This window comes from Lithobates pipiens, unplaced genomic scaffold (assembly GCF_037356315.1).
Source record: "Lithobates pipiens isolate NorthernLeopardFrog02 unplaced genomic scaffold, aLitPip1_a1.2 Scaffold_1, whole genome shotgun sequence".
Classification (NCBI taxonomy): Eukaryota; Metazoa; Chordata; class Amphibia; order Anura; family Ranidae; genus Lithobates; species Lithobates pipiens.
Genome location: NW_027507685.1, coordinates 116,226,324 through 116,238,197, shown reverse-complemented (window position 1 = coordinate 116,238,197; position 11,874 = coordinate 116,226,324). Strand labels below are relative to the sequence as shown.

At 48.2% G+C, this 11,874-nt stretch overlaps 1 protein-coding gene across 1 annotated transcript in view; it reads right to left on the bottom strand.

The window, feature by feature from the left end:
• Positions 1-2,911: 2,911 nt before the first annotated feature.
• LOC143972895 (uncharacterized) overlaps positions 2,912-11,874 on the bottom strand; it is a 60,333-nt gene continuing 51,370 nt past the window's right edge. Inside the window, exon 12 of the mRNA XM_077474398.1 lies at positions 2,912-6,311. Within this exon, the coding sequence (XP_077330524.1) occupies positions 3,618-6,311 (2,694 nt within the window). The 3' untranslated portion in view covers positions 2,912-3,617. The remainder of the gene's footprint in view (positions 6,312-11,874) is intronic.

The following is an 11,874-nucleotide window of genomic DNA, read 5'->3' as shown; positions in this document are numbered from 1 at the left end:
CCATCAATGATCCTCCAAGTAGAGGAGAGGACTTCCCGTGAAATGGGTTTCCTGCGATTTTCTTTGGAAGAATTAAATCTTGAATGGTGAAAAAACTGAACTGCGATATTTAAAATCCAGAGACACCGCCCCTCCCCCCATCACCAGCTTGTGAGACACATTCAGAGACAATAGGATGAGCCCCAACACAAAAGTCTCATAAATCACTGCAACCAATCAGAATTCAGCTCACACTGTGACTGATGATTGGCAGCTCTCTGAAATGTTTAATTAATATGTGTGCAGACATACCAATAACCTCCAGGTGATATTACACTCCAATCAAATACAGATAAACATTCATCAATAGTAATCAGTATTTTTATAAGCAGGGGGGGGGTTATCACCCTCCTACAATATCCCCCCCCCCCCCATACAGCAGAGCTCAGACTGGGAGTGGGCAGGGCAGCCAATCAGGAATTTGCTGACATGAGAAAAGAACAATGTGAGTACCTGGTGTCCAATCATAGGCTGGGGGCCGGGGAGGTGACCCGGTCTGTGGTGCTTAATCGCAGCAGAGAAAAGTGCGATGAGCAGCCTGAATATGCAGCGTGTACCGGGTGGTGGGGGTGGGGGGAATTCTGCCGGGGGGGGGACTGATTGTAAATTTATATACTGGGGTCTTCCAAAATGTTCTGAACTTTTTTCTATTTAACCCCTTACCGACCGAATGACAGCTACAGCGCGATCTTCCAGTTCTGGGAGTGCGTCTATTGACATCCTCCCAGAACTGTGTTCATTGTGGTGTGCATCGAGTGTGCTCTATGATCACTCTGTCCTTTACATACAGCTGATCACAGATCAGGGTAAAGGGCCAATCACAGCTGATCGCAGATTGGGGTAAAGGGCCAATCACAGCTGATCGCAGATTGGGGTAAAGGGCCGATCACAACTGATCATGATGTAAACACAAGCCGGGTATCGGCATTTCTTTCCTCACACTAACAGCATGAAGAGAGGAGAGCTGATAACCAGACATCTACACTGATAATCAGTGCTGCCAAACCGTGCCCATCAGTGTAGCCCCAGTACCCATCAGTGATGCCTATCAGTGCCAACTCTGTGTCCATCAGTGCTGCCTATTAGTTCTACCCATCAGTGCTGCCTATCAGTGCTACCCATCAGTGCTGCCTCTTAGTGCCACCTCTCAGTGTCCCTCAGTGCTGCCTATCAGCGCTACCCATCAGTGCTGCCTATCAGTGCCACCTCTCAGTGTCCATTAGTGCTGCCTATCAGCGCTACCCATCAGTGCTGCCTATCAGTGCCACCTCTCAGTGTCCATCAGTGCTGCCTATCAGCGCTACCCATCAGTGCTGCCTATCAGTGCTGAAAATCAGTGCCACCCCTCAATGCCCATCAGTGCTGCCTATCAGTGCCCATCAGTTCTGCCTATCAGTGCTCCCTATCAGTGCCACCTCTCAGTGCCCATCAGTGCTGCCTATCAGTGCCCATCAGTTCTGCCTATAAGTGCCAGCTCTCAGTGCCCATCAGTGCTGCCTATCAGTGCTTCCTATCAGTGCCACCTCTCAATGCCCATCAGTGCTGCCAATCAGTGCCCCTCAGTTTTGCCAATCAGGGCCACCTCTCAGTGCCCATCAGTGCCACCTCTCAGTGCCCATTAGTGCTGCCTATCAGTGCTTCCTATCAGTGCCACCTCTCAGTGCCGCCTCTCAGTGCCCATCGGTTCTGCCTATCAATTCTCCCTATCATGCTGCCTATCAGTGCCAATCAATGCTGAAAATTAGTGCAGCCCGAACAGGGCCCATCAGTGCCACATTTCAGTGCCCACCAGTCCTGCCTATCAGTGCCACCTTTCAGTGCAAATCATTGCTGTCTATCAGTGCCACCTCTCAATGCCCATCAGTGCTGCCTATCAGTGCCCATCAGTGCTTCCCATCAGTGCCACCTCTTAATGCCCCTCAGTGCTGCCTATCAGTGCCCATCAATGCTGAAAATCAGTGCAGCCCCATCAGTGCCCATCAGTCCTGCCTATCAGTGCAGCCTATCAGTTCTGCCTATCAGTGCCCATCAGTGCTGCCTATCAGTGCCACCTCTCAGTGAAGAACCATGACCTCTTTGAAAAATTTTATAACAGAAACTATAAAAAACGTATTTTTTTTAAATCTTTGTTTTTATTAAATCCCATCAATAGAAATCTGTGTGTGATAAAATGCTAGAAATGTGCTGTGTGCTCAGTGTAGGATGACTGAGTAATTGTCATTCAAAGTGTGAGAGCGCTGGAAGCTGAACATTGGTCTGGGCAGGAAGGGGGGCGGGGAGTGCCCGGTAGGTAAGCGTTTAATAGAGTTAAATAAAAGTGAAGACCCCTCGTATGTAGGGATTGGGTGGACTGATTCTATATATAGTTATAATAGTACACGGCCCAGCGGCGTTCACAGATGTGTTCTGAGCATTTGCTCCCGGTGACTTCGCTCGCACAGCTATTCATCCAGAAAAACTGTGAGTGAGGCCAAATCAAATGTTCTCCTTTTATTTATTTCCTCTAAAGGTCGAATGTTATTTATTTATTGGGGGAGGGGGATATTGCATTATGGCCACTAGATGGAACCAAGGATCACAGAAAACAAACATCTATTTCCTATAATGTTTAGCCCCATCTAGTGGCCATACGGTAGCATTTTCCTGATTCACAATATTCTTTATGAATGAACAACATTAAACCAGGGCAGGGAACAGAAGGAGAACATTCAGAGTTGCCCTATTCGCCCGTGCGCTGACTAGCTAGACAAATAGCCGTGTGAACTATTTCATAAAGTGTGAAGGAGGCGCCCCTTTAGCTCAAAGACGAAGGCTAAAATCAGTGCAATTCACATCATTGGAAGAAACAACGGCATAAAGAGATTCAACACTCTACAGATCAAATACTTTATAAAAATCAAACCAGATAGAAAGTATTTCCCCCGGGACGGAGCGAACGTTTGAGCAGTCCCTTCCCCATGGAGGTCTGGATAACAGTCAGTAAAAGAGTTTCATGCCGGTGAGGGTCAAACACAAACCATATCAACATGGCGGCTCCAAGACAATCACACAACACCCCCCCCCCCCCCCAAATAAGACGGAATGAACATTCGTTTTCTATTAAGAAGAATAAATACATTGCACATTGCAGATTGAACGTGAATAAATAAAATTCAACCCATTTCTTGTAGAAGATTAAATAATTCGGAGTCAGCGATCGGAAAGTACCTGTGAGCACAGCCTTCGTACCGAGCCGGTGGTGGTGGTATGGTGGGTCACTTGGGTACAATCCAGACTTTGTATCTCTTCCTCATAACACTTCCTCCTATGGTATACAGCCCTCACACTGGTAGTATACAGCCCTCACACTGCTAGTATACAGACGTTACATGAAGTCCATCATATCTACCTCCCCACTATATATACACATCACCTCCTCAAAATCGGGGGAACTTCCCTTTCTGGAGCTTTGCTCATTATTTACGTAGGGTGGTTCCCTCTCTCTCTCCGTGACCCAGGAGCTCCACAAACCGGCCACGTTCCTTCCACGGCGGTGTCACCCGAGATCCCATTCATGCCTCCACCTTCCTTTTTCCTTCTCACCTCCACACCGGATGGGTTGTGAGATACGGGCCTCTTGCTCCCCGGTTAAGGGTGGAGTTGACCTCGTAGTGCTTGATAACGTGTATCGCCACCCGGGCCACGGAGTTTGTCTTCTTTGATGGCCAAGCCGGTTCCCTGCCGTGGTCTGTACCGTGGCCTGGGCTCTCCGCGGAGAAGGCAGGAGATCTGGACGCCAGCGGGAGGCTGTTTTTGCATTCCGTCTTTGAGGAATCGCCGTGACCGGAATGCGTGCTCTCTCTTTTCTCTTTGAAGCCCCCCACCGGTTTTGTTGAGGGGGGTTTCACTAGTCCAGAGCTTGTTTTTTGTGGTATTTTGCTGTCCCTGGTCTCCGTGTTTGCTGACTTGGATGAAGGCGGATGTTTGGCGACTATGGAATTGATTGACCCCAATGTCACGTCTTTGTTTGTGAAGACTCTCTTGATTCCGAGGTCGTTTTTTGTCTTCTTTGAGGTGCTCCTACCAGTTCTTCCCAGTGATGAGGTTTTGGGATGATCTGCACTCTTCTGCTCAGTACTGTCTTTATTGAGGTCCATATTGCCACTTTCTACCTTTGATTCTGCAGTTTCTGAGGCCTTTCTTAGCTCTCTCTTCCACTTGGAGCAAGGATTCAGAGCCTCCCGTTGTATGGAAGCATCTTTGAGACCCTTTACATAGTAATTGTAGTCCATGTCCTGTGGTTGTAGCACCCGTGGTGCGTCATGTGTGGGTTCTACAACACTGCGTGGTGGGGGTGCCACCTGGCCGTTCATATCTTTGGCTGGCTGCTTGATGGCCAAATGGTCCACCTGGTTTATGCGGGACATATAACATCCAGGTTTGGGCTGTGAAATTCTGGAGAGCTCAGCTTTAGGTGGAGTTGGACTTGGATTGCAGGTGTCAGGTCTTGGTTGGACCAATGATGGTCCGGACATTGGAGATACTGAATGTCTGGAGTTCTTTGGAGAAGCTTTAAATAGTGTTTGTTTAAATGATTTAACGGTATATTGTTTGGGAAGTTTAAGTATAGACTGTCTAGGAGAATGGTCTTCTCTGAGGGTCTCGGGGTGAAAGTGGATCAAAGTATGGGGTAAAGCCTCAGATTGATCTGGAAATGTAGATAAAATTGGGTCCAATGTCTGCTTATCGTGTTCTAGATTGTGCTGGTTGGAGGTCCTTGAGGACGCTGAAGATCTTTGCTGTTCTTCCTGCACAAGCCCAGGTAATGTCTCTGACGGTGGAGATGGTACAGAAGGTAAAGAAGCCTCCAGCTCATTGTTCTTAGTTATGATTGAATTCAATGATTGTTCATAAATGTCAGGTCTGATATCAAGCTCTGAAAGCCGGGAAGTTTCAGGTGCAGAAAGAGCCAATTCTAAATCTACAGCAGACGGATGTAGAAAATCTACAGCAGACAGATCCAGCGTTTGGGGTTCAGCAACTTCTTTTTTGTTGTCTGGTTGTTTTTTGGAGATCTGAGAACTCAGATGATCTCTCTGCTTATCCCACATACTTATTCCTTGCTGAGAATTTGACTTCATTACTGATTTTTTACTGCACTCAGGAGAAGACTTCATAGAGAATTGGGTAAAATTCTGGGAATCAGAATGTGTCAGTATTGGCTTCAATGTCTCGGATCCGGCTGGGAATCCAGGAATTTTAGATTGTAGTTGCTGCCTCTGAGTTCCATGTCCATTTTCTTCTAAGGAATACTTTGCGACTTCAGTCATGTCACTGGCTATCTCAGGGATTGTCTCACACTTGCACTGTGTAACCAGACCTTGCCCTACGATTATCGATCCGGACATGAGTGGCATTTGGCTATGCGTTTCAATTTTGGGATGAGTTTGTGATTGTTGGTCACACGTAAGATGTAGTGGTGACTGTCTGATAATCTCTGCCTCATCCAAAGGTTTTCTCCAGTTTGGAGTCATGTCACATGGTTGTCTGGGCTCTGCTGTCTCCAAAAAAGGTTCAGCTTGTCCCAAAAGGTCAGGTCCCTCATAACTAAATGGTTGACATGACAACCCTGACGGTTCCAATATTTCTGTTTGCGTTTCCATTTCAGCTTTGGTGACCCAGCGTGCCACCGATGAGTTGTCAGGAAGTGACGGTGTATACTGATCTCCCAGTCGGCTCACATGTTGAGGCTTCTGCTGGTTCACTCCATGGACTGGTTGAGTTAAAGTTCCCACACGAGGTTCAAGTTCCTTTATCTCAAGTGACAAAATCTCAGCTCTGTTCTTGAGCGGTGAAACTTTAATATCCTCTTTGGTTGCTGTCTGGAAATACGAGTTCACGGGTATTTTAGACACCGGATAAAAGTTGGCCTTATGTCCGGGGCCGAGAGTCCTGGAACATTTATATTCCATCTGTTGCCGTAAAACTCGCTCAGACATTTCCCTCATCTGTTCGGCATTCTTCTGGTCATAGCATCCTCGGATTCTCTCTCTTTGTTCACTTTGAGGCACAAAGGCACTTGGACTGTGTGACCCTAAAGAGCGCATCCTACACAGGCGTACGCTGGATGTGCGGCAGAGGTTCTGAAGGTTCCTTTGCAAGGTAAGTTCAAGTTCATCCACAGCCTGGTGAGCCTCCAGAGAAGCACAGGTGGCCATTGAGTGCCTCTTCTGCAAGCGCTTCCTTTCCCACTGCTGCCGCCGCTGTTCTTCAAGTTCTCGGACTTTATTCTCCTGAAAGAAAATTAATGAGACACTGTGTGTTAGGTTAGGCCAAAACTGAGGGGAAATTACCCCAGGAGGCAATAAAAACTTGGACAAATTCTAATCCACTTCTACTGTTTCCAGAATTGGAGAGAAGAATCCTCACTTCCTGTTATAAGAATATAATCCTCACTTCCTGTTATCAGAATATAATTCTCACTTCCTGTTCTTACTGGTCGAGAGAATAATCCTCACTTCCTGTTATCAGTGTTGAAGAGAATATAATCCTCACTTCCTGTTTTCACTGGTGGAGAAAAAAAATCCTCACTTCCTATTTTCACTGGTGAGAGAATATAATCCTCACTTCCTGTCCCAGTGACAAAACAGGAGGTAAGGGGAAATCTCCCTAACAGTCACATTGAATAGTATAGATATATTGGCATATTGCTGCATCCATGACATGTGTGTAACATTGATATTCCGGGATTATCTGTAAATAATGTAACACTTTGTATCTCTTTGCATCACCACCAGTGGAGTTGTCTGCTCTCATACTGTGTTCACTCTCTGCTTTCATTCCCTCTCTGCTCTCATTCTGTGTTCATTCCCTGCACACTCTGCACTCCATCCGTGTTCACTCTCCGCTCTCATTCGCTCTCTGCTCTCATTCCGTGTTCATTCCCTGCACACTATGTACTCATTCCGTGTGCACTCTCTGCACTCATTCCGCATTCACTCTCTGCACTCATTCCGCGTTCACTCTCTGCACTCATTCCGCGTTCACTCTCTGCACTCATTCCGCGTTCACTCTCTGCACTCATTCCGCGTTCACTCTCTGCACTCATTCCGCGTTCACTCTCTGCACTCATTCCGCGTTCACTCTCTGCTCTCCTTCAGCGAATGAGTGCAGAGAATGAACACGGAATGAGTGTTCAGTGTTGCTTGGCTAAGGAATGTCTCATGTCTGCTGTAGGGTACAGACATGACTTCCGTTCCTCGTGTTGGCAGATGAGTGATATGGGTGGGGGGGGATATGCGATTTGCACTCAGCTCCATTCTGCATCATAAGAGCCTCCCTGGCCCAGCACCCCGTCCTCCTCCTGTGTGGGGGAAGGGGGTACACTGCAGGAGACAGAGGAGACCCTTCTATTAATATTGGGAGGATTTCTTCATCATTCACAGGAGTGAGGAAAGATTTGTCCGTTGTCTGATGTTCTGCTATGAGGAGCGAGGAGGAGAACAAGAGAATGGCATTCAATCCTCATTCATCATTATTTGTTAGATTAGGGGTCAGAGGTCCACAGGGTGAGGACATGAAGTAAGGTGCATTGGCATGGACCATAGGGCGAGCACATGATGTAAGGTGCGTTGGCATGGACCATAGGGTGAGTAAATGAAGTAAGGTGCATTGGCATGGACCATAGGGTGAGGACATGGCGTAAGGTGTGTTGGCATGGACCATAGGGTGAGTACATGAAGTAAGGTGCGTTGGCATGGACCATAGGGTGAGTACATGAAGTAAGGTGCGTTGGCATGGACCATAGGGTGAGTACATGAAGGCGCGTTGGCATGGACCACAGGGTGAGTACATGAAGGTCGGTTGGCATGGACCATAGGGTGATTACATGAAGTAAGGTGCATTGGCATGGACCATAGGGTGAGCACATGAAGTAAGGTCGGTTGGCATGGACCATAGGGTGAGGACATGAAGTAAGGTGCATTGGCATGGACCATAGGGCGAGTACATGATGTAAGGTGCGTTGGCATGGACCATAGGGTGAGTACATGAAGATGCGTTGGCATGGACCATAGGGTGAGTACATGAAGTAAGGTGCGTTGGCATGGACCACAGGGTGAGTACATAAGTAAGGTCGGTTGGCATGAACCATAGGGTGAGTACATGAAGTAAGGTGCGTTGGCATAGACCATAGGGTGAGTACATGAAGTAAGGTGCGCTGGCATGGACCATAGGGTGAGTACATGAAGTAAGGTGCGTTGGCATGGACAATAGGGTGAGTACATGAAGTAAGGTCAGTTGGCATGGACCATAGGGTGAGTACATGGAGTAAGGTGCGTTGGCATGGACCATAGAGTGAGTACATGAAGTAAGGTCAGTTGGTATGGACCATAGGGTTGGCACGGACCATAGGGTGAGGACATGAAGTAAGGTGCATTGGCATGGACCATAGGGTGAGTACATGAAGTAAGGTGCGTTGGCATGGACCATAGGGTGAGTACATGAAAGTCGGTTGGCATGGACCATAGGGTGAGGACATGGAGTAAGGTGTGTTGGCATGGACCATAGGGTGAGTACATGAAGTAAGGTCAGTTGGCATGGACCATAGGGTGAGGACATGAAGTAAGGTGCGTTGGCATGGACCATAGGGTGAGTACATGAAGTAAGGTGCATTGGCATGGACCATAGGGTGAGTACATGATGTAAGGTGCGTTGGCATGGACCATAGGGTGAGTAAATGAAGTAAGGTGCGTTGGCATGGACCATAGGGTGAGGACATGGCGTAAGGTGTGTTGGCATGGACCATAGGGTGAGTACATGAAGTAAGGTGCGTTGGCATGGACCATAGGGTGAGTACATGAAGTAAGGTGCGTTGGCATGGACCATAGGGTGAGTACATCAAGTAAGGTGCGTTGGCATGGACCATAGGGTGAGTACATGAAGTAAGGTGTGTTGGCATGGACCAAAGGGTGAGTACATGAAGGCGCGTTGGCATGGACCACAGGGTGAGTACATGAAGGTCGGTTGGCATGGACCATAGAGTGAATACATGAAGTAAGGTGCATTGGCATGGACCATAGGGTGAGCACATGAAGTAAGGTCGGTTGGCATGGACCATAGGGTGAGGACATGAAGTAAGGTGCATTGGCATGGACCATAGGGCGAGTACATGATGTAAGGTGCGTTGGCATGGACCATAGGGTGAGTACATGAAGATGCGTTGGCATGGACCATAGGGTGAGTACATGAAGTAAGGTGCGTTGGCATGGACCACAGGGTGAGTACATAAGTAAGGTCGGTTGGCATGGACCATAAGGTGAGTACATGAAGTAAGGTGCGTTGGCATAGACCATAGGGTGAGTACATGAAGTAAGGTGCGTTGGCATGGACCATAGGCTGAGTACATGAAGTAAGGTGCGTTGGCATGGACAATAGGGTGAGTACATGAAGTAAGGTCAGCTGGCATGGACCATAGGGTGAGTACATGGAGTAAGGTGCGTTGGCATGGGCCATAGAGTGAGTACATGAAGTAAGGTCAGTTGGTATGGACCATAGGGTTGGCACGGACCATAGGGTGAGTACATGAAGTAAGGTCAGTTGGCATGGACCATAGGGTGAGTACATGAAGTAAGGTGCGTTGGCATGGACCATAGGGTGAGTAGATGAAGTAAGGTCGGTTGGCATGGACCATAGGGTGAGTACATGAAGTAAGGCCGGTTGGCATGGACCATAGGGTGAGTACATGAAGTAAGGTGCATTGGCATGGACCATAGGGTGAGTACATGAAGTAAGGTCAGTTGGCATGGACCATAGGGTGAGGACATGAAGTAAGGTGCGTTGGCATGGACCATAGGGTGAGTACATGATGTAATTTGGGTTGGCATGGACCCTAGGGTGAGGACATGAAGTTGGGTTGGCATGGACCATAGGTTGAGTACATGGACTGAAAACTGGCTACAGGGGCGAGTTCAGAGGGTGGTGATAAATGGGGAGTACTTGGAATGGTTGGGGTGGGTAATGGGGTCCCCCAGGGTTCTGTGCTGGGACCAATCCTATTTAATTTGTATATATTAGTAAATGACTGGGAGGATGGGGATGGGGGAAACAGTTCAATCTCTGTATTTGCGGACGATACTAAGCCAAGCAGGGCAATAACTTCTCCGCAGCATGTGGAAACCTGGCAAGAAGATCTGAACAAATGAATGGGGGGAGGGGCAACCACATGGCAAATGAGGTTCAATGTAGACAAATGTAAAATAATGCATTTGGGGGGTAAAAATCTGAATGCAAATCTATAGACTGGGGGGAGAACCTCTGGGGGGATCTAGGATGGAGAAGGACCTGGGGGTACTAGTGATTCCTAGGAATTCCCTTCCACATGGCTCGGGTGTGAACAGACCCCTTGGATCTCCAATAGAGTTGTCACCAAGCACGGGGTGCAGGAAATCTTCCATAGAGAACATTTCTCTCACTTGGGAGGGTCTTGGTGAGTTTTGGGGACAGGAAATGAAGATAATTCTCCCTCATGCTTCCACTTTGTGCTTCTTTTAGCTCCTAGCTCTCTCTCTCCAGTCATTCTATCGCTACCGGTGTCATTGCCTATAGCAACCCATCAAGCTGAGACTAATTCTGTCTTGGACAAGCTGGCGCACGCTCCCCCCCCCCCTCGCTCACCTTTATGGCGGTCTGGAATTTCTGGCAGATGCAGCTGAAGATGGAGTAAGGTGTGTTGGCATGGACCATAGGGTGAGTAAATTAAGTAAGGTGCATTGGCATAGACCATAGGGTGAGGACATGGCGTAAGGTGTGTTGGCATGGACCATAGGGTGAGTACATGAAGTAAGGTGCATTGGAATGGACCATAGGGTGAGTACATGAAGTAAGGTGCGTTGGTATGGACCATAGGGTGAGTACATGCAGTAAGGTGCGTTGGCATGGACCATAGGGTGAGTACATGCAGTAAGGTGCCTTGGCATGGACCATAGGGTGAGTACATGAAGTAAGGTGCGTTGGCATGGACCATAGGGTGAGTACATGAAGTAAGGTGCGTTGGCATGGACCATAGCGTGAGTACATGAAGTAAGGTGCGTTGGCATGGACCATAGGGTGAGTACATGAATTAAGGTGTGTTGGCATGGACCATAGGGTGAGTACATGAAGTAAGGTGCATTGGCATGGACCATAGGGTGAGTACATGAAGTAAGGTGCGTTGGCATGGAACACAGGGTGAGTACATGAAGTATGGGCGGTTGGCATGGACCATAGGGTGATTACATGAAGTAAGGTGCATTGGCATGGACCATAGGGTGAGTACATGAAGTAAGGTCGGTTGGCATGGACCATAGGGTGAGTACATGAAGTAAGATGCATTGGCATGGACCATAGGGTGAGTACATGAAGGCGCATTGGCATGGACCACAGGGTGAGTACATTAAGGTCCGTTGGCATGGACCATAGGGTGAGTACATGAAGTAAGGTGCGTTGGCATGGACCATAGGGTGAGTACATGAAGTAAGGTGCGTTGGCATGGACCATAGGGTGAGTACATGAAGTAAGGTGCGTTGGCATGGACCATAGGGTGAGTACATGAAGTAAGGTGCGTTGGCATGGACCATAGGGTGAGTACATGCAGTAAGGTGCGTTGGCATGGACCATAGGGTGAGTACATGCAGTAAGGTCGGTTGGCATGGACCATAGGGTGAGTACATGAAGTAAGGTCGGTTGGCATGGACCATAGGGTGAGTACATGAAGTAAGGCTGGTTGGCATGGACCATAGGGTGAGTACATGAAGGCGCGTTGGCATAGGCCACAGGGTGAGTACATGAATGTCCGTTGGCATGGACCATAGGGTGAGG